Source organism: Cucumis sativus, chromosome 6 (assembly GCF_000004075.3).
Source record: "Cucumis sativus cultivar 9930 chromosome 6, Cucumber_9930_V3, whole genome shotgun sequence".
In the NCBI taxonomy this organism is placed as follows: domain Eukaryota; kingdom Viridiplantae; phylum Streptophyta; class Magnoliopsida; order Cucurbitales; family Cucurbitaceae; genus Cucumis; species Cucumis sativus.
Window position 1 is genome coordinate 21,336,461 of NC_026660.2, and position 23,809 is coordinate 21,360,269.

General features: G+C 32.9%; 3 protein-coding genes and 3 non-coding genes across 6 annotated transcripts; 2 read left to right on the forward strand and 4 right to left on the reverse strand.

Annotated features, from left to right (window-relative positions):
- Window positions 1-972: 972 nt before the first annotated feature.
- Window positions 973-1,061, reverse strand: LOC116404845. Its single transcript, XR_004217943.1, has one exon. It is a non-coding gene; the product is annotated as a small nucleolar RNA snoR77Y (small nucleolar RNA).
- Window positions 1,062-1,124: 63 nt separating this feature from the next.
- Window positions 1,125-1,268, reverse strand: LOC116404855. The gene has a single exon (XR_004217953.1). It is a non-coding gene; the product is annotated as a small nucleolar RNA snoR2/U65 (small nucleolar RNA).
- A 200-nt stretch (window positions 1,269-1,468) lies between these two features.
- LOC116404856 lies at window positions 1,469-1,536 on the reverse strand. The gene has a single exon (XR_004217954.1). It is a non-coding gene; the product is annotated as a small nucleolar RNA U49 (small nucleolar RNA).
- Window positions 1,537-4,041: 2,505 nt separating this feature from the next.
- LOC116404700 (small ubiquitin-related modifier 1-like) lies at window positions 4,042-5,701 on the reverse strand. Its single transcript, XM_031887996.1, has 3 exons — window positions 4,768-5,701; window positions 4,341-4,490; window positions 4,042-4,260 (listed from the first exon to the last, which is right to left on the reverse strand). Exons 1-3 carry the CDS (start codon window positions 4,864-4,866, stop codon window positions 4,186-4,188), a joined length of 324 nt encoding a protein of 107 aa, XP_031743856.1. The 5' UTR covers window positions 4,867-5,701; the 3' UTR covers window positions 4,042-4,185.
- Window positions 5,702-10,561: 4,860 nt separating this feature from the next.
- LOC101208629 (glucan endo-1,3-beta-glucosidase 12) lies at window positions 10,562-13,050 on the forward strand. Its single transcript, XM_004140073.3, has 3 exons — window positions 10,562-10,790; window positions 10,903-12,234; window positions 12,731-13,050. Exons 1-3 carry the CDS (start codon window positions 10,727-10,729, stop codon window positions 12,763-12,765), a joined length of 1,431 nt encoding a protein of 476 aa, XP_004140121.1. The 5' UTR covers window positions 10,562-10,726; the 3' UTR covers window positions 12,766-13,050.
- A 6,075-nt stretch (window positions 13,051-19,125) lies between these two features.
- Window positions 19,126-21,404, forward strand: LOC101218452 (clathrin coat assembly protein AP180). The gene has a single exon (XM_004140196.3). It carries the CDS (start codon window positions 19,556-19,558, stop codon window positions 21,275-21,277), a length of 1,722 nt encoding a protein of 573 aa, XP_004140244.1. The 5' UTR covers window positions 19,126-19,555; the 3' UTR covers window positions 21,278-21,404.
- The last annotated feature ends 2,405 nt before the right edge of the window (window positions 21,405-23,809 follow it).

Sequence of the window (23,809 nt, forward strand, 5' to 3'; positions counted from 1 at the left end):
TTGGATCACAACAATTAAAATGTGTCTTTGGACAACCAAAAAGCAATGATTAACTGTCACACATTATTATTATTCGACTAAGTTTGTGTCAACCTTTTTTTTACTTCACCATTAATAACACTAATACTCATCCATAGTTCTTTTGTCCAACAAATAACTTTGTCAAAATTGATATTAGGGTATAAGACTAAAATTCATTTTTCTATTAAAAAAGATAATTTTGTTGCAACCGTTACATATAAATTAGTTACTTTACCTTTTACCACCCTAATAAATTAATTACATCTACAATTCAGTATTCATACATTGAAATGAAATCCAATTCTATAAAGTTAATATTCCACATCTTAACTTGAACTAAGTATTATATATAAGAGCACCCTCATTTACTGGATTAAAAAAATTCTTAAAAGTACATTTCTTAAATAAAAAAACCTTCAATTAAAGATTAACAGTGACCAAGATCATTGTAACTTACAACTCCAATTTTGTTACAATTTCACTCAAATAAATAGATGTTCCTATATCTAATACTTCAAGTTGTAAATCCCCATTGAAACTTGTGTGTGTGTTCACCCACCATAACGCCAGCCTCGTATGTAATTGATCCAAATGATACTCATGCATAAATGTGTATACTCTTAACTAAAGTTCAACCGGACGGACATGAAGATCGTTGGCATGGGAAAGTGGCAATTGGTCAAGAATTACCCACCTCTCTCTTATGAATTCAAAAACAAAATACATTTAAACTGCATCTTTATTTAGTTTACTATCTACCCACATAGCGCAACATTCAAATACACCAAAATATAATTGTCAAATCATTAATTAAAACAGTTTAGGTTATAGAGATACTAATTACATTGTTCATAAGGCATCTAAATTAATGAGTGATTTTGTTTAAATTATTTAAAATGTTGTAAATACTACATTTTGAAATTTAAAAAGAAAAAAAAAAGGAAGAGTATATGAAAGCCTCAGATAGCCAGTCTGTTTGACATCAAAATGAAAATTCAGTCGGTAATTCCAACTAAAATAGAACAAATCCTCATCGGCTTAACCCTTCAAACAAGAAATCTTGAAAACCAAAACTAAGAATAAAGATCATATCAGATTATAAAAAATGTAATCACACAAAACGGCTCTGTAAATCTACTGAAAAAAGATAAACAGATTCCTATCAAGATGTGAAAAAGGGTTGTTCTTGGTTCAATCAGAGCATCGACGGTCACCGCCCTTAGCTATCGCCGACGTGGCATCGAACCGAAAGTAGAAAACAAAAAGAAAGAAAAAGATAATAAAATCCTCAGAGACCCGTTTCAAATCAACCACACGGGGAGAAATCATGGAACTAGATGATGATTCCCGACCAGAAAAATCCCCCATAAACCAACTAGTTCCAGGGTAGAAACGAATCGGCAGACGAATTAACTGGCGGATGGAAACCATCAGTCTAACTCCTTGGCTTCTCGCCGCTTTTTGGAGTGTCATACGGCACTTCCTATCAATTGTGGGAGTGTTTCATCATAGGAAGAGATTAAAACAATAACAACCAAAGTAAAACCCTAAGACTAGAAACTGCATTCAAAGTTAGGAAGCATTTGAAAGAGTGGATACAACAAAGAGATGAGATTTCTACAAAAAGATGAGAAAAGCGATGGAGATTGGTGGATATTTATGGAGTGGAGTTAGGCCGAGGGTTTAGGAGCGGCGACTTTGTAACCCTAATTTCAGATGTATATCTCTCATGGGCTGCGTTTCACATTTGGGCCTAAGGTTGAAAATGATTTTTTTATTACGGCCCAATCAAAGAGCCCACCAATATTTTATCTAATCTTTACAACTAGCAGCCATTTTTAGTATAATGATGGAGTAAGTAGCAATATTTTTTAAATAAATTGCAAATTTACAGTAGTGAAATCTGGTTCGAGCAGAAGACATTCTCAGTCCAATCCATATTTTCATATTAGTTTGGTTGACAACCCGAATAACTCAAATTTAGTTTCGAACCTAACAATATGGGTTGGGTTGAGTTATCAGGTTATATATTTTTTTAATTTATAGTTTATAATGGTTATAACAGTTCAAAATTGTTACATTTAAATTTTAAACATGTCATTCAAAATTTCATTCAATAAATTGAAAGTTTATATAGCTAATTTGTTTATATATATATATATATATATTATACTAATTCGAGTTGGGTTGAACCGAATTTTTCAACCCAAGACTCAATCCAACCCAAAAAAGAAAAAGAAAAAAATTAATCCAACTCATATTTTAACCTAACCAACTCTTATAATATGGGTTGAGTAGTCCGAATCCTTCTTACATCCATAGTAATTGATTGTTTTTTTCATTTGAAAAATTTTTCAAGATATGACAAAAATGCATTTTTGGTACGTGTATTTAGTCTTTAAGGTTTAAAAAAAATACCCTTAATGAGCTTGTGTTTGTGCTTGATTGACTTTTGACCCATCTTTTGCACTTTGTACTTAAACTAGTCCTTTTAATAGATTTTTTTATTTAAGTTAGACCTTGTTTATTTTAATAAATCCAATGACTAAACTTCAACCTCAATTGTCCTATAGTATAATTTGATTACACAACTAGACATTTATGCTAGATCAATGTTCGAAGTTGCATCATTTGATTGGACAACTTTCATGGCTTCAATTTTAATTTCATAACACATGTAAATTTGTAATTTGTGTCAAATTAATAATGCGACGATTTATGATTCGTTGAAATTTTATAGTCAATAATGTCGCTAACAAAAATTATCAAATTTTTTATTATAATAATAACGATTATTATTTAAAAATGTTAAATTCAGCCAGCAATAATTTAGCTTTATACCTACGTGATTCATGTTCATATATTTTGTTTCTAATATTTGTACTAAAGAAACCCTATAATTGAAGAGAAATAAATTTTAGAATTCAAAAGAAAGAAAATTGGATTGAATGGCCACTCAGATTTCATTTTCACAACTAAAAAATTGTCAATTGTTAATAAATAAACATTATCATAAAACTAAAAGAAAAATCCATTTAATGAAATTAAAAGGGAAATGACATTTTTATAAAGAACAGAAAAGGAAAAGTAGAAAGGAAAACGTATATGATTGTGGACATTTACCTCTATCCCCCAACCCTCATTGACTAACTCACATCAAATTATTCACTTGAAAGAAAGAAGTATAGCACTTAATGTTGGTGCTTTCTCTTTAGAAGGCCACCATGATTAGTATACTATTCATTCAAAAACAACCAAACAGGTTATAAAGCATTTACAAATAACAAAATATTACATGTTAACTCGTATGATATCAAAAGTTTTAGAGGTTATTTGATATTATGATTCTAATTATGTTAGATGTCAATACACTTTGTAATCTACTTAAGGCTATAGTTATATCTTCGTGTTGGTTGAAGGAATTGTATTTTGGAAGTGTGTTACAATCACTTGTGGCTTCTTCTACCATAAATGCAGAGTTTATAACATGTTATAAAGCATCAGATCATGGAACATGGTTGTAACATGTTGTCACTATATTGCATATAGTAGTTGCCAAAGACCACTAAAACTATTTTGTGTCAATAAATCGACAGTGATGTATTCAAATACCAACAAAAGCAATACAAAATAAAGACATGTAGAGGTAAAGCTTTTAGTTGTGAAAGAAAAGTTTACAACAATTAAATTTCAAGATAACACGTAGGAACAAACTCTATTGTGATAGGCCCATCGATTGAAAACGTACAAATCAAGTTTTTCACGAGTATGTTGCTCACGTTGGTTTTAGTCTAACTTTATGATTTCATGAGTTAGTGAAAATTTGTTAGTAACCTTAATTTGTTTATTGTCTACTTAGAATAAAGTTTATGGTTTATATTTTATTAGTTGAACTAGTTAGAAACATGTATGATCTAGATCGATATCCATCTATAAGAAGAGAAGGGGCACCAAATTTCTATATTCCTTTTTAGAATTTCTATGGATAGAGAAAAGAATAGCAAAATTTTAATTGAAATATAAAAAAGTTGGATAGAATTTGGTATATATTATATTATATAAACAAAGTGCAAGCATGAGATTCAAGACTAAGACCAAACGTCATCGTTTTAACCAAAGGACGGGAGATTGCTTGATCACCATTTTTCCACAGAAATGAAAATCTCAGATTGCTCCGTCGCCGCCGCCGCCGCAGTGGTGTTTCATGGCATCAATTTCATCTCCATCTTCCAACCCCAGCTGAGAATTACACCCAAATTAACAAACATGACCACACAAAAACTGGAATCAAAATTTGAAGAAAAAAACACTGGAAAAACCTCTTCGGCGGTTTGGGTTCCAGCAATGGGATGGCCATCCATGAGAAAAGCAATGGTACTGAACTCTAGCTCTTGTCTTTGACAGTAAGAATCCATGAGTTTGTTGACTTCGGTTTTCTTAAAAATCCTGAAATACACTTTACTTCCATCCTAACAATCCAGTCAAGCACAACACAAACCCAATCAAACTATTAATGTAAATAAAGTAGGCTTAGTTATTTTGGGTAATGATATTAATGTAAATAAAGTAGGCTTAGTTTATTTGGGTAATTACCCTTGTATAAATACACTCCCTTTGGTCAATAAACACATCAAGAGAATATTCTTCAGAATATACTTTCACACAAACATTACATTTCCAGTTTGGTTTCAAGGACTGAAAGAAAAGAAAAGAAAAAAACTGCAAAATAGAAGATGAAAACAGAACTTGGCCATTCACTTTGAGGTTGACGTACTCCGACTCGGGTTTTGGTTTGGTTTTTCGGGTTGTTTCTTCATCGATGCCATTGTTCATCAATGTCGACATTTTTTAAAGCTCAAATTTCTGAATCAGAACTCAAGAGAGGGTAGGAACAAAGCGAAGCTCTGTGTTGTTCTGTTCTATTGTGTTCTGTTCTTTCCTTTCATTTGAAGCGTTGGGCTGAGTCGAAACGTCTGTTGGCGGTACGTCACCTGTCGTGTCTTCATTTGTTCGTTTCTGGGGTTTTTCGGGTTTCCAACTTGCTTTTTGGGTCTACTGAGGGAAAATATATTTCTTTGAACGTTCCTTCCTTCCTCTACTCTTTCCTCTCTCTCTTGTTTTGTCTCCTTCATCTCCATCTACTCTATATGGGGTTTATACTAAACAAAAGACCCAAATACCAGTGCGAGCCTCTGAACAAAAAACTGGCTTCTTTCTTAGACCTTTCTCTCGTTCTAAATCAAGGAGTGGAATGTGGCGTCCTCGTGGAAAACGACGACCGAACTTACAAATTTAGCCTGAAGCATGTTGAAGTGGAATTGGGAGGTGAAAAGGGAGGGATGTTGCAATGGGTTTGAAGAGAATTGGATGATCGAGAATTTAGGAAGGCAAAAAAATGGAATAGGGTGGAGGAAGACATGTGTGGAGTTTTTGTGGAAAGTGGAAAAGCAGAGTAAGGTTGTTTAGCATCACAATGTTAATCTAATACATATTTGAAGTAAAAAAAGGGAGTAGGGGTTTGCTTAAACAGCGGTTTAATTAGTGAAAGACATCAGTTTAGTTTAGTATAAACAGGTTGTGTTGTGAGTAGATGAAGATAGAGATAACAAAACAAGAGAGAGAAGACCGAAGATAAAAGAGATGAAAATATTAAAAGGGTTTTTAACTCATATACCATCATTTACCATAGGATCTCATAAATTGCTCAAATTTTACATAAACATATCAATTCAGCCACAAAAATATGCTCAAATTACAAATATGCTCATATAGTAGTTTTTTATTTTAATATAGAAAATAGGAAAAAATCTTGGGTCATTCAAATAGGAAAATTATATGAAAATTTTTCCACTTTCCATATTCAAATAAATTATTTCCCTTTCGACAGTGAAGGAAGTGATTCGAGGATTTCATTTTCAGTCGTGAAGAAGCGTTTCATCGATTTCGACAGTGAATAATTTATTTGATGGCCGACAAGTTTCTTTGTTTTCCGACGACCGAAAAATGCGAGGTTAGGTGGTATATATTCTATACACAGTAGCCATTTGGTGTATTACATAGATTAAAGATATTAGTTTGAATAGGCAACAAAATCAAAAATGTGATTTTGCATGTGTTATATCTTAGGGTTTATTGAGGTTTCGGATTGAAGAAGACATTTTTATAAAGTATAATTGTAAATAATAAGTGGTATATATCATATAAAACATCAACTAAAAATATTATATCTCACAAGTAATATAATGTAAATAAGATGTGGTGTATATATAAAAAAAACACATATACAAAGTATTATATAGTATATTTGTAAATAATATATGATATATATATTATAAAACATTAACTAAAAAATATTATATCTTACTGCTAATTTAAATATAAATGTAAACTATACATGGTATATATATAATAAATCACACATACAAACTATTATATATTGTGATAATATTATAAAACTAGTATAATTATAAATAACATGTGGTATATATTTACAAAGTCACATCAGAAAACTATTAAAACGAGGGGTATATTGTTAATATATACGATATATACGCAAGTGTTATACTCGGAATGAACTAATCAGGTACTTTTGTTGTTTAATTATTTAATTTTAAATGGGTAAAAGAACAAATAACTTACCGTGAACTTTATCGTAGCTTTAGGTGATGAAGAATTGTATATGATAGCGACTTGTAAATAATATACAACTTACGATTATTACAAAAATGAATACAAATTGAGAAAACAATGTAATAAGAATTTCGAAATTTATGATTAAATTTCTAAAAGCTTCAAGTGATGGAGAAGAATAGGTATATGGTGGCTGCCGGCGATGGAAAATAATAGATAAAAATATAATCTTGGAAAGAATATATAAATAGGTTATTACAGATTAAAATAAAAGTATTAATATTATAATATATTTTGATTTATAATTAATTGAAAAAATATTTAAAATTTATTACTATATTAATTAATCACATTAAATAAATTAGGAAACTAATTGAATTCATATTAAATTCAAATCATTTTAAATAAGGAAATATTTCAAATAATCTTATGAATATAATATCTAATTAATATTCATATTATATAATTAATAATAATTGAAAGGTTATATTGGTATGTAAAATATTATCTTTCCTATTTAAGAAAATAATTTTTAAATTAAGTCATTTGTGAAATTTCTTATTCATTTAATGTCTTCTGTCTAAATATTTCATATTAAAAAAATATTTTTTTCCCATGATCTCACCTTGAGTAGGAGGGAAAAAATCCAAACCGAATCATCGGACCCAACCCAAACTAGAGATGTAAGAATAATCCGACAATTCACACTACCCAATTCATATTATTTGGGTTGGATCTCACGATCTCAGGTTGGGATTAAAATTTTTGCTCAACCCGAGTTAATAATATATGAAATTTATATCCTCTTTGTAGTTTATTAATCTTGTACCATATTATTGCAGTTAAGGCTCGAGATTGAATAACTAAGGCAAAAGTCTTTCATCTGGGTACATCTCAGGGCAATATATGTTCGAGATCAAATAAAATAAAGACAAGATTCTTTCATCTCGGTGCCATTAAGGCTCGATATCTATTAACTAAAAAAGTAACTATTTAATTTGTATACCTGGAATTGAATGAATTAAAGACAAAGCTCTTTCATTGGTGACCATCCTAGTGCTACTAAGGCCTAAGATCCAATAATTAAATGAACAATTATTTTATCCTGAAAAATCTCATAGCATTATATAAGCGAGATCAAATGAATTAAATGCATAATTATTTCATTTGGGGCATCTTGGTGCAACTCGATTAAATACCATGATCTACATGATTGTTTAAATTTGAAAGTCATAGTTAAAAAAACACAAGCACAAACAACCCAACAACCCAACCCAACTCTTAAAATATGGGTTGGGTTGGTAATACAATTTGAGTTTAATTGGGTTGCCAACCCAACTTACCTAAATAGATGGGGTGAGTTGAGAATATCCCCTAACCCAACCCAGCACGTTTACATCCATGGAACGCATTCAGTTCACAATTAGGTTAGAAAAGAAAAGAACCATTTCGTGTCTATTCGTTCGTCCTCTGTCCTTCCTTCTCTATCTCTATTTGCTTCAACGTCCACTATTGTTTTGGGTTAAGGTTATTCTTTGTTCTTCTGTTTGTTGTTCTCTGTCGTTCATCGTTTTTTTGGATTTGTCGTTTTTTACCATTGCACTTTAAAACTAGTGTAACATATAATAAAGTAAAGTATTGTATTTGTTGTTTGAGCAATGAGGAAAGTAAAGTAAAGTAAAATTCACTATTACAAAGTAAATCAATGTATCATCTCGAGCTTCACCTCAAGCTAAAGTCGAAGGTGATTCTTCGTAGGGTTGAGTTAGCTTGACCTAAGACTTAATTGAGTTATCGGTAACACACTTTTATGTTTGATGTAATTCAAGTTTGACATTGGTGAAATTTAGCCCATAACTTCCAAATCTAAATGTGACCATTTCACTAGTAATTACATTTTCTTTTTGGTAATAACTTAAAGATGGTAAAATTAGTATGCATTATTGCCAATAATGTGGTGTATGAAGTTCCTAAACTGTAAAAAGCTAATAACAAAATTGTGCAGTGGCTAAGATAATTACGAAACTAAAGTAAATGAATCCCAATAATAGCCAACTAGGCTTTAAAAAAAAGCAAAGAAAATTAATCACAATAAAGTATATAGAATAAAAAAAAAAAAAAGGAAAACAACTTTATCATTTCAGAATTTAATCACATTGTCACACATAGTATGCTATGCTATGCCATACTAAGCATAAAACACGAGGGGAGTTACCGTAATGACTCAGCGGTTGGCAGAATTCAGTTTCGAAATTCCAATAGAGTGAATCGGCCAGTGGGGCTGAGCAAAATGCGACGTGTAAGGCATGGATTTGGACATAACATATGGAGAAGGATGCTGATGCAGTCATGGTTGCTTTGCTGCACTGTATTACTATTATATATATGTATATATAAATGTCAAATATATTGAGGAAAACGGTCGACTTTTGTGGGCCTATTTGGTTGTCAAAAGGGTAAGGGTTAAGGGTACTGCTATCTGCTATCTGCTATCTGCTATATGCTATCTGCTGCTACCATCATCAGGTCGTGGGTTTAGGCTCTTGACCGTCCGTTTTTATGATTTGTGTCAACATTCCACGGCTTAGTTGTAGGGTCAACATTTTAGAACGTTATTTTTACTTTCTTCTTCTAACCTCTTTACATAATTGGCCACAACGTTATGATTTTACTTCATACTTCAAACTAATGCCAATAGAATCTTTTCAAATTCTATTTTACTTTCTAAATTTAGTTTTTTATAATTCATTCTTGAACGTTTACAAAAATTATTAGTTTAAATTTAGTTAACTTTTTACTTTGAAAGATAACGTGACTTCTACGTTTGGATGATTTGACACATGATCAATGCATTAATCAAATTAATTTAAAAATTAAATTTTGTTCTTTTTTTTTTCAGAACTAAAATTTTGCACATTCGCTCATCTAGTGTTTATTTAATCACATGGAAATCTTGAAGCAAGTTACATATAAATATTTTCATAATATAATTACAATTGCGTCACGTTCTTGAAAAGAAAGATTTGAGAGGAAGAGAAGAACCATATGTATGAATCACAAAATGTTTCAAATTCAAGGTACTAGAAATTTGTATGTGAATAAAGTTAAATCTAACACGAGTTGAGAAAGTGAAGGAAAATGACAATATGCAAGAACGGTGAGGATTAAAATCTTAAAGACAAAGTAATTTTTCATAGTTGTTCGATAAAACGTCAATTTATCATTTGACCTCTAATTAAAAATTAAAACTCTAAACTTTTTTAAATGATTATCTTTTTTGAATCACCTTTATCATTTCATTAAATAGTTAACGAAATACTAACGGACCAAAATATACTAATTTAAAAAGCTGAGAGATTAAGCTAGATGTTTTTAAAAGTTTAAGACCAAAATAGAACCTATTAAACCTTATTATTATTATTATTCTCGTTTTTTTATTTTTACTCTCTAAACTTTACCGACTTTTGTATTAGTTAAACTATGGTTACGATTAGATAAAATTGTATAACATATGATGGTGTAATTTCCTATTTTTGAATTATAAATTTACATCCCTTTGTTAGATAAATGAATAGGTGTCAATGGCACTTTAAAAATTATTCTTTTAAATATGTTTCAACCTAAATACATTTTCTAAACTCAAGCTTTCACCAAACCTACATTATAAGTGGAACTTGTCAAATCCCTCCCTACTTGAACCCTAAACTTAAAGTTGAAGTGCTATCTTCAAATGCTTTCGTACTTGTCGACAATAGAATCCTACTATTTCCAACGGTTGAAATTATAATTGATCTCTTATTTGCTAAACTCATCTCCAATTTCTAGGTCTTTATTGCATCATAATTCGTAGCCATTAGTAGAAAAGTAATTTTCACATACCAAAAGCTACATTCAATATCATCTCCCCACCTTGGGCCCATCCATGATCTTCTCACATTAATAAAAGACGCACCCATTTTTCTCTCCTTCTCCCACTCCCACTCGCCCCTCCACTCACTCGTTCTCCTTCCTTCTCATCCACCATATTCCTGCTTAAAATCCGTAACCAGAGATTTTGTTTTTATCATTTCAATTCATGGAACAACTAAAATCTCTCTGGTTCTTCTACTTCTTCCTCCTCTTCCTCTCCCCATTTGCAGGTAACTTCATCCCATTCCCCTTTTACTGTTTCTCTATTGCATTGTGTTGGCTCTCTTTTTCGTCTTCAATGTGATGGGTTGTTTTTCATTTTTGTCTTCTGTTTTGTTCCAGAGAGCGGTTCAATTGGAGTTAACTATGGCAGAATCGGCAACGACCTTCCTTCCGCCGTTAAAGTTGTCAAGCTTCTCAAATCTCATGGTCTTCAAAGGGTTAAAGTTTACGACACCGATCCCGCGGTTCTCAAAGCTCTTTCCGGCTCTGGGATTAAAGTCACTGTTGATTTGCCTAACGAACTTCTCTTCGCCGCTGCCAAACGTCTCACCTTTGCTTACACTTGGGTCGAAAAGAATGTAGCCGCTTATTACCCTTCCACTGAAATCGAAGCCATTGCCGTCGGGAATGAAGTATTTGTCGACCCACATAACACTACGTCGTTTCTTGTTCCGGCGATGAAGAACATTCATCAAGCTCTTGTCAAATACAACCTTCATTCCAACATTAAAGTCTCTTCTCCTATAGCTTTGAGCGCTTTACAAAACTCTTACCCTTCCTCAGCTGGTTCATTCCGGCCAGAGCTTGTCGAAACTGTTTTCCGTCCAATGTTGGAGTTTCTCCGCCAAACTGGGTCTTATTTAATGGTTAACGCTTACCCATTTTTCGCTTACGAGTCCAACACCGATGTGATTTCTTTAGACTACGCTCTTTTCAGAGATAATCCCGGCGTGGTGGATGCCGGCAGTGGTTACCGCTACTTCAACTTATTCGACGCCCAAATCGACGCCGTGTTTGCAGCAATGTCGGCTCTAAAATACGACGACATTAAAATGGTGGTTACCGAAACAGGGTGGCCGTCGAAAGGCGACGAAAATGAGATCGGAGCCAGCGTTGAAAACGCAGCCGCGTACAACGGAAATCTAGTCCGTCGGATACTGAGCGGAGGCGGAACTCCGCTGAGACCAAAAGCAGATCTGACCGTCTATTTATTTGCTCTTTTCAACGAGAACAAAAAGAACGGCCCCACATCGGAAAGAAACTACGGCTTATTTTACCCAAACGAAGAGAAAGTTTACGACATCCCGTTTACCACGGAAGGATTGAAAGATTTCGAGGACAAGCCATCCCCGAAGCCGGTATCCGGCGGAAACGCGCCGACGGCACCACCAGCAAGCGGCGACGGTGGTGTGTCAAAGAGTCAAACAGGGAACACGTGGTGCGTTGCAAGTGGTGAAGCGGGAAAAGAGAAGCTGCAGTCAGGTCTAGACTATGCTTGTGGTGAAGGAGGTGCGGATTGCCGTCCGATCCAAGTGGGTGCCACGTGCTACAATCCAAACACGCTAGAGGCGCACGCTTCGTATGCTTTTAATAGTTACTATCAGAAGAATAGCCGTAAGGTTGGCACGTGTTACTTTGGAGGTGCGGCTTACGTAGTCACTCAACCACCCAGTAAGTTCTCTCTAACTTTCTCTCTTTCTCTCTTTCTCATTCATTTCTATCATCGGCGCACGTTAGAAAAGATGAATCCAACTTGCGCCACTCCCGACTCCCACTCGTCTTTTACGCTATAATGCTCTGGCGCGGACCACGAGGCTTAATAATGGAGTTGCACGCCAGCTCAGTAATAAGTCAAATTTCACTGCCCACATGCCGGCCACCTTCCAACTACGGAATCTCATTTTGCTTACATGGCACTTTTCCTTTTCTTTTTATTTAATCTTCCTTCCATTTACTCTGCGGTAAAAGGTAAAGAAAACGAAGAATCTTTGCAACGGATGGATATTTCTTTTTTCTTCTTTTCCTCTCTCTTTACTCAATGAGAGAAGACAAAAACTGAGGAGATTCTCAACTTTTTTGGGTTTTGTTTTGCTGTTTTGGTTAATTCTCAATTCCTTTGAGCAAGTTACTGAAACTGGGTGTTTTTTTTTTCTGGTTTGTATTGCAGAGTATGGCAGTTGTGAGTTCCCAACGGGGTACTGAAGAAGAGGAATGGGATCTTAATGTGGTGGGTGGAGGGAGCAGTTGAAGGGAAAAAAAGGGGTTACTTTTTTTAAGTTTGTTTTTAGAGGATGATTAATTCTTTTTGTAATCCAATTGCTTAGAATGATCAGGTGGTGGTTGGATTTTGGGGGTTTATTTTAGAAGCTTTTTTTTCTGATATGTAATTAACATGGTTTTTCCTAATTGTTAGACTTCATCTACTTTTGTCATTTCTCTAATTAATTGCTAGTAATTCTATATTTTAATACAAAGTTGTTGTAATAACTCTATCTTTGCTTTAATTATGATATTAAAATTTTAATGATGATATTAGTAAATGGGAGCAACAAACACAGTGCTCAAGCAAGTGGGGTGTTGGGAAGATTTGTGTAAATTATGTCACTGTATTACATGTACTGAAGAATCTATGGTATGTTCCCTGTGGCTGTGGCCATTAATATATATTTGCACACACACTTGTATATGTTTGTAATGTAATTCAATAAAATATTTTCATATGAAAGGACAATGATCTTTTAGAACTTTACTACCATTGAATTTTATTGTTTATTTGTTGTACATACTGTTGCCCCACGAGGGCCACTGTCACCACACTTGATACAAACTATGCTAAAATTACAATATCCATCTATTGCTACCGTCACTAATAGTAACATTGTTTTATAACTTTTTTTCTTACCATATTTACTATTTGTTATAATTTTTGTATTTGACGTTTATTATTTTTATTATTTGCTATAATGTTATTTTTTTATTTTTATATTTTTATCTCAAATTAAAATAATTTGTACTTCAAACACAAACTAATATAATCTAATTATAATAACTTAGGATTACAATACCGTAAATCTTTTCTATTTTCTAATCAAAATAATCTTTCTCAATCTTTTTAACATCCTTAATATGAACTTTCAAGGTTGTATTTTATCTAGCTGTGAAATAGCAGTTTGGGAGTAGGGATTGTGAATTCCATTGTTTGTTTTGTCGAAAGAATTCGTGAATTTATTTCATTCCTAAACAAACATTGATTTTATATCATATAAATTAATTTCTTATCTTGAAGGGCTAGGTAACTATCTAGAATTTATAACTTCTTGTTCCTCGCTTTACCTAGTTAACCGGAGATCTTAAGATCTTGATTTTACAAACAAATCGACCTCGGGATAACTTAGTGAGCGTTACGTTGTGAAATTTTGATTTATTTTATCCTTTCTAAGGATGATGAGATAGTGCAAATGGGGTTTTAGGGTAAACATAGTGCTTTTAATGGTTTCTATAAGTCGTTTACTAATTATTTGTGAAAATAACATATATGATTCTTTTTATTGGAATCACCCATATGAATGTGAAGATGTTGTTTCTATGAGAATTTTAAGGCGAATTCTTCAAAACATTTATGAGATCAGACAATGTTCAAGGCCAAAATGAACATAACAATGAGAACATACTTAATTTACTCTAGAACGACTGATAATTCAAGGCATCAAATCCACTGATAAGGTAAGCAAACTCGATTGATGTTCACTCCAAATTTTTCATTGAAAAATATTGATTGTTTTTTTCTTTCTTTTTATCTAAAACTGTCAATTTACTATTTAGGAGGATTGTTGGAATAAATGGCACATTGTTCCGTAAATGAACATGTCCTCTCGAAAATAACCAACTTGAAGAAAAGATATAACGACTATTCGACTGGCCACAAACAGTTTATAAATATGTATCTATTGTTTAATAGGACTTTTTCCACTAGCATTTTCTTTGATAAAACATTTCTCTATTTTATAAACTTGTTCAAGTTTAATTCATTTCTACAAAGTATAGTTAGTTGAATCTTATAGACAAGATACTACAACTTCAATGATAATGTTAATTTAATTCCCTGGAAGACAATTACTCATCAAACTCAAATACGTGAATTCGTTAAACTCAGATTCTATTAATGCTTAAATCTAACCCTAACTTAAATGGAAAGGAATGATAAGTGACTAAATTGTATATATTTTCTTTTATCCATTTGCTTTTGGTAAAGGGTGAAGTAAAGGAAGAAGATGTTTTCTTTTCTTCTTTTGGAGGATAAAAGAGAAGAAGAAACAAAAGACATGGAATTGAAGTCAAGAAAAAGATGAATATATTTCTCTCATATTTCTTTCTTTCTCAATAAGAAGACAAAAAACTCAAAGAGAATCTGAGCTTTTGTTGGTTTTCCTTTTCTTCATCTTCTTTTAGGTTATTCTCATTCCTTTGATGAGCAAGTTCTGATCAAAATGGGTATTCTTTTTTGGTGGTGCCTTTTTCTATTGCAAAACATGGCACTTGTGAGTTGAAACTTTCCATCATTTATCTCCAACTTATGTATCAGTTAAAATTTATCCTAACAGTACAAATTGGCCTCTCTTTCTCAAATAAAACTAATGAAAATCACAAATACAATTGCAACTGCACTTATATAACTTTCTTTGAATAATGATATTGGTAAATGGGGGAGACAAACACAGTACTCAAGAAAGTGGGTTGAGGCAATTTGTGTAAATTATGTCACTGTATTCAATGTACTGGAGAATCTATGGCATGTTCCCTGTGGCCATTAATGTATAAATACTTATATGTTTGTAATATAATAAAATAGTTTCATCTGAAAGGACAATGGTCTTTTAAAATTTGACTAGATCAACTATTGAATGCCATTGTTTATTTGCTGTATACATTGTTGTGCCATGTGCTATGAGGGCCACCTACGATGATTTATCACTGCTCTTAAATCTCATTCATTATAAAATAGGATTTCTTTTCGGTGAAGACTTTTACCTTCATTGTCACGAAATTGGAATTCAACTACGTCTAACGAATATTATCAACGTCACTTAGTAAAAAAACATCATGATTAAATAATTAATGACAATAAATAATTGTCAACAATTAACAATTCCTGACATCGATAAACTGTCATCGTCAAGATCATTACTATAAAATGATATCATTGTTATAAATGGCTATGTTTTGTAGTATTATGGTTATTGACGTAAAATGTCAAAGAAGAATATATAGTGATGTTTTTTTTGTCTTTTCAAGAGTATATGAACCGTGACACTTTCGAACCTTGTCATTGCATACATGATTTTTATCATCAACTAATCCTATTTTAATACAGTTGGTACAAACGTAAATATGGAATTTTATATATAAGAATATACCGTTGATAACGTTTTACAAAGAAACTATGAGACCTTCCTGAAGAGACGAAAACAAAATACAATCAAACTAAATAATTGAAACTTAGTAAACTTTTTACAAATGAACTAAATACAACAAGACATTGTCTTAAATAACTACATTACAACAAGTTTTGTCACTAACTAAACGTCAATGATTCGCTTGATAGCTTTGCTATTTCAATGGGTTCATGCAAGATTATTAAAGATACAATCAATTGAAAGCATTGTAAATCTAAGCATCCACTTACATCATTTGTAGATAAAAAAAAAGTTAAGCACTTATTCATTCTAGTAATGGAAACAATCAATGAAATATATTAGCACCTATTCTACGTTCGTACTTTAGTTCAACACAATATGAGCCCAACTTTACTTAGAGTTGAATTCAATGTACCATTAAAAGTATTATGGGCATCAATAAGGGGAAAACTAAGAACTAATAATGGGTACAAAAGATTTCATGCAACCCACAAGAAAACTAACCAACTAAAACTGAAAAAAAATTCGATGAATCTCAATAGCTTAAAGGGCGATGACGACTGACAAAAATCAACAGCGACGAGCGGCACTAAAGTAGCAGACCGTCGACATGCACGCGCACAGAGGCCAGAGCTTAAGCAGCTGGCGGGACTGATGACGCTAGATGGTTGTCGAGCGAAGAGATGGAGGGGGTGGGTCACAAAAAAGGAAGAAGAAAGAGACTGGTTTTTCTTTTTAAAAAGATGATCACACATTTTTATAATAAAAACAATTAAATTGACTTTAACGACACTTATCAAATGTCATCAAATTGTGACAATTAAAGAGTGTCACAAAATATTTTAAGTTTGAAATTTAGTGTTTTTTCTTACCCAACAAATAATAATAATAATAGAATGCATTTCTCTTACATTTATAATATATTTTTCTCCCTATGTAATTGAAACTCAAAAGGGTGGTGGTGATTTTTTTAACTTGGAATCATTAATACAACTCTTCTCGCCATTATGTCTCTTAGGCTCATCAATTATTTCGGATTAGATTTTCACTTTTTAACTAAATATCTATTTTAAATAATATATAAAATAAAACCACGAGTTTTGTTTTTTTCTATGTAAGATTTTGAACGCGAACTATGAGTAATACTCAAAAGAGGAAGCTATCGCAATTAAAATTTTAGTTTATATTTTATTAATTATGAAAAAAAGAAAGGAAAAGAGATTATTAAACTATATTATTAGCTCAACTCAAAGTGAGAAAAACTATAGCAAAAGGTACATATCAAAATTAAAACAAGTTATATATATATATATATATATATATATATATATATATTAACCTCAAAATTGGTCAAGAGTGGATCACTGAAACATAAAAAAAGGGATTGAAAATGGACAAATAATTATTTGAAGATGGTGATGTGAAAATGAGTAAAGTTGGAAACATTATACCCAAAATTATGGGCATATGATTTAGGATATTGAAGCAAACATCAATGATCACATGATACTATCACTAAAAAGAGGAATATAATATATCCAATGAAAGGCTGAGTTTCATTGATGGTATCAACAAATTCCTGTCCTGCTTCTGCTCCAACAACATTCCCATCCATCCTTTTCTTCTCCTTTTTTTTAAGATATTGAAAGTTCAAACTTATATATAATTGCTATTACGTACATTTGATGTTAAACACAATGTTGTAAGAAGTTGATCACATGCTAAGATGTTTTTATTAACGAAACTTTGTGACGGTAATTATAAGATTTGATGTTACGATGATACAACGGTATTGTGAAGGGGGTAGAAAGTGTATTATAAACGAGGGATAACGTTTTAAAAAATGTTTGTAATGATGATAAATGGGTGGAAAAATTGGTAAAGGTGAAGATTAATAATGAAATAAAGAAGATAAAAGGGGTATAGGTGATAGTGATGGAGAAAGCACAAAGATTCTTGTTGCCTCCTTAGCTTTCTTGATCATGTGATATTATCTTTTCAATTTTTTCAATTTTAATATTATAAAGTTTTAGATTTTATCCATCCAAAAAATATATAATTATTACATAATTGTTGTTGTCTTCATTTATTTGATAACTTTGTTACATAATTATTGTTTTCTTAATATATTTAGGCTTGATTTTGTATGTCATTCCCGAAAAATGAAGGTCAGTTCTTGGATGAATGGATTGAATTTTGAAGGTGAATGAGTATGATTTTTTTGTTTATGAAGTTTGATGTTAGTGTCTGTTTGATCTTTGAATAAGTCTTAAAATGAGCACCATTACCGTTAAAATGAAATTTAGAGTGAAATGAACTATCAAAATAAACATTCGAAGAAATCTTACCGTTAAAAGAAAATGTAGTATTGTGCCTTGAAAAGATACATATATTCTCCCCTCCACTCCCATTTTTGACATCTCTTTTCTTTTTCCTATGACAAAAATGGCATATTAAAGAATAAAATTATGCTTACACTTTCTTTTTTCCTTTCTCTTTTAGAATATACCATTTCCCTCTTTTTTAGGATTTCACATTTCACTTGTAAAAGGGTGAAATTGAAATGTATGGATTCTTTTGGAAGAACCGTCCTTATTGTTTTATATTCGTGTTGATTAAACTTTGAAGATGAGAGTAAAATTCTTTTAAGAAAAAACGTTAGTGTTCAATCACAAATTGTCATATCATTTACTAAATTAAAAAAATTAGGTTTTTCATAATCCTTAATTTCTCTCTTTTTCACTATTCCACTCCTTTTTCAATCGTTCTCAATCGTCCACAATACTCCAACCGTCCACAATACTCCTCCAACACATACTATCATAATTAACTCTTCCCCTAAACGCATACTACCATAACATAGAATTATTATAAATCACTCTTTTCTCAACACGTTCCCTTAGGTTTCAAAGTGTTTAATTTTTTTAAAAAAAATTTGAGGTACTTAGTATAGTTTTGAGAGATCAAAGCATCAAATAAACACCAAATTTAAATATGATGAAGAGAGAAAAATAATTTGAATTCATGTCTTAAATTTGTCTCCTCCTCACCCACATTTTTGCACAAGTAAAAATATTTTGATGGTTCCATATTTATTCCTTTTCATTCAAGAATATATATATCTAATAAACTCATTAAATTAGATTTAGAATTACACCTATCAAGGGAACATTGTTACTAAAAAGAAAATAAAAGTGTAAAGGTTAGAGACATAATTCAAAGCCTTAGATAAAGAAATTTACACCTGATTTTGGTTGATTAGGTAAATGGAAACCACAAGTTCAATCCAACCCATTCCCCTTTGGTTTCTTCCTATTCCAACTCAATCAATCAACCTCCTATTTCCGAACTTCCCTCGCCTCCACTGAATGCTCTTTCTATTATTCAATGAGATCGCCACAATTTTCGCTATCCCTAATATCTAATACATGTAGATTCGAAATGTTTACCCAATTTATTTTACATAGAATCACATATTTAATTCAACTGTACAAAATCTCGTCCAAGTTTTGTGACTGTTTCATAGAATAATTTCTGAGTTTCATCAGTCAAATTTGGAATTCCCACCAGTATCCGCCATGCCCAGCAAACTCCGAAAGGCCCTCTACGCCGTGAAAGACCAAACCAGCATTGGTTTAGCCAAAGTTTCTTCCTCCGCCGGCGGCCCCAATGCCACCTCTTTAGAAGTCGTTGTCCTCAAAGCCACCACTCACGACGACAGCCCTCTCGACCACCGCTACGTCACCGAAATCCTTACACTAATCTCCGCCAACAAATCCAACGCAGCCGCCTGTGCTCACTCCATTGCCAAACGCATTACCAAAACCCGTAATTGGACCGTCGCTTTGAAATCCCTCAATCTCGTCCTCAAGATCTTCCAAGACGGTGATCCTTATTTCCCTAGAGAAGTCCTTCACGCTATGAAACGCGGTGCTAAAATCCTCAACCTCTCCAATTTCAGAGATGATTCCAATTCAAGCCCTTGGGACTATACTGCGTTTGTTCGAACTTTTGCTCTCTATCTTGATGAACGTTTGGATTGTTTCTTAACTGGGAAACTTCAGAAACGATTCACTCAACGCAAAGCAGAGAGTTACCATGCAACTACCCGACGGATTAACGAGCCGATTCGTGATATGAAACCCGCCATGTTGATTGATCGAATTACTTATTGGCAGAAATTGTTGGACAGAGCAATTGCTACTAGACCCACCGGACCCGCCAAGGGGAATCGATTAGTTCAACATTCTCTTCACGCTGTTGTTCAAGAGAGCTTTGATTTATACAGAGATATCTCCGATGGGCTTGCGCTTCTTTTAGACAGCTTCTTCCATTTGCAGTACCAGTCGTGTGTTAATGCGTTTCAAGCTTGTGTTAAAGCAGCCAAGCAATTTGAGGAACTGGGTTCGTTTTATGATTTGTGTAAGAGTATTGGGGTTGGAAGAACTTCTGAATATCCGAGTGTTCAACAGCCTTCCGATGAATTGATTGAGACATTGCAGGAATTTTTGAAAGATCAAGCTTCGTTCCCCTGTCATGGAAACCGATCACCGCCACAGCCGATTCTCCCCGGATCGATAACGAAATTCACTGACGATCTCGACCAATCGGAATCGTCGGATAAGAATTCCGAGAGGGGATCGGATTTTAACTCTGTGGGGGATATTATGAGCGCTACTGGAAGCTGGACAAGCCCTGCAAATTCCGTCGAGCAAGACGGTGAAGGGTATTCCGATTATCAATCGGAGAAGCAATCCCGGTTGGGAGATTTCGCTAATGAATTGAATCTGTCTCCGAATTTCGCATTCTTTGAAGAGTCTGGAATGGCATTTGAAGAAGAATCCCAATTCGGGGTTGCTCCGAGTATGAGATTTGGTGATTGGGAGCTCGTTCTGGCGGAATCAGCGACGGATTCGCCGAAAGAATGGCCGGATTTCTTCTCCCCTTCCATCGGCGACGAACTGTATGCAAAACCCTTTTCACCGCAGCACCATTACAAGAACCCGTTCCTTCAAGATTCAGACGATTTATTCACAGCTCCACCAACATTCAAAGCAGAGAAAGAAATGGGTCCAACATTTCGAGCTGAGAACAGCGTAGCTCCAACTTTCAGAGCTGAAACAGCAACATTGAGCTCACAGAATGAAAATTGTGGATTTGATGAATTGGGGTTTGGAAACGATCCATTTGCAGGGCCTTTGAATGGAAATGATCCGATTTTTGATGAAGAAAGTTTGTTGCAACAGCAGAAATTATGGAAGGAGCAGCAAAACAAAATCATAGCGAAGCATACATTGTGAGTTTTGGAGAAGACGAATATTGGGGAATTTGGATGTAAATTTAAACAGGTTATATTTATTTGTAAATAGAGAGCTTCGCAGAATCATTTTCAATTCATATAATAATTCTACTTTCTCTAATGGAAAATATAGAGACATAAATAATTATTTATACAAACAGAACGAACAACACTCGTCTTTCTTTCTTTTCATTTTCATCAGATTTTCCCCCTCTTTTGGGTAACAGAGTTGAAATGATGTTCAAATTTTAACTTACATACTGTATAGTAATCAAAAAGATAAAAATGTTTATATATTCGTTAGTATGTTGGATACATGTTTGACACTTGTTGGGACAAGTATCGTGTTAGTGTAATTGATGTTAGACACTAGTTCAACAAAATTTAAATAAGATAAACATTGGTAGACTACACTAATACTTCTTACCTATACCAAGTCAAAACATATATATAACAAAAGTAGTAAGATTTTGGAGCAAAATATATGAGACTAATATTTTAAATAAATGACTTCGAATTTCATTCTTGTTTTAAAATGATATATAACTTTTAAAAATAAGTTGTCGTGTTGTGTTAAGATCTTGTATTAGTATGTGTGCTTCTTAAAATAAATTATTGAAGAAGGTTTTGTAGATTTTGGAATACCTCTCAACTTCACTAGCAAGAAATTCTGTTTTCATACCTTACAACCAAGTGTTGCCATGACAACGGTCAACAATAACATATGCTTTAAATCAAATCAAATTGAAGAACTAAAAATTGTAACAGTGTCATTATATCTTTATATATATTTGTTAGTGTTTGGATTAATTTATGTATATCTCTACCAATCTGAGGAAATAAATAGGTTAAGGAATAGTTGAAATCAGTTTAGAGAAATGGAGATATTAGAAAACAATTTCTAAGCGGTAAAGGAGGACGAAACCAAGATACTGCACTCACTGCTACACCTTGGGAGAGAGAGAGACTAAAAAAGGGAAGAGAATGAAGCTTTACAGCTAAGCTTATGGATGGGTTTTACTTTATTTACATTATTCATACACTTCACAGGAAATCCCACAATATCAAAACTCACTTCCTTTCCTCCTCTTTTTTCCCATTCCAAATACCAAATACCAAATAATAAATAAAACAGATATGCCCAATAAACACAGACCATAGAGATTATCAGAACAAAGAAAAAGAAGCATAAATGGGAACTGGCAAGCAGAAGCCATGTGAATAGAGATGTAAATAATGACCCACATCCCATATCCCATATCCCACATCTCACATCCCACATCCCACATTTAATTGTTTTTTTAGCCTAATTTACAAGGTTATACTTATACCCCTAAAATATGCCATGGTCTCAAAGACACTCATTTAAAAGTAGGTTACTTTTGATCACGGGCTTTTACGCTTTAGTTCATGTAATATCACAATGTTGTAATATCACAATGTTTGACGCTTTAGTTCATGTAATATCACAATGTTTGTTTAGGTCACTGTTTTTTCAATTTTCGTTCTTTTTAACCTTGGTATTTTCAAATTGTACTCATTTTTGTCCCTTTGTTTACATTTTACTTCAATTTTGAGAGATCGTAATGCTCATTTTAGGAAAGTTCAGCAAGCAAAATAAACCTAAATAAATCAAAATTGAAAGAATAAAAACAAATTGAACATTTTAAAAGTATTATAAACCAAAAGTTCATAAACAAAATTGTATTTAAACGTTAAAAAGTAATATTAAAACATTTGGTCTAACTCACACATTACCATAGACCTCAAATACATGGTTGTAAATTTACCGTAGTACCTACCTCCATTTTCATCCAACATTCTATTGAATTTCAACTACAAAGATAAACCCTTGAGAAAGCTTAAAGTACCATACCCACTTTTTAGAGAATAAGAGTAATTTCACAAAGTTGAAGGGTATATATATATATATATATTGGGATTATTTATTTGTCTACCAAAGTACTTTATTTGACAAGTCACTATACCACGTCTGCAAAGCTCAACAATTTTGCTTTGGGACCCTCACCCTTTCCTGTTTTTTTCCCCTTCATCTCCGCCGTGCTTACCTCTCCTTTGTTCTCTTCTTTCCCCCCATCCTCTTTTTCTAACCCTTAATCATCATAATAATTTCTCCCTCTGAATCAGAAATCACATGGACTTTCATTTCTCATGCCTCAGCTTCTTCCCCACCCCTAAACCCCCCATAATTGCCAACCTCACTCACATGGGATTGCCATCTCCTGAGTGAACCCCAAGCTTCCGTATCAATATACAAGATTTCCTTGACACTATTAAATGAAATAAAAAATAAAAAATAAAAAATAAAATCCCTACCTATAACTAACTAGTGGGGTTCAGATTGATCTTTCAAATTATCAAGCTATCAATGAACAAGCATAAGAAGAAACAACAAGACCCCACTCCATCCATACCTGATGGAAAATGTCATTCCTTCCTCCCTCCCTTTCTCAAATGCTTTTATCCCTCCCTCCATCATTATTACCCACTCCAAAATAAAATTTCTAATCAG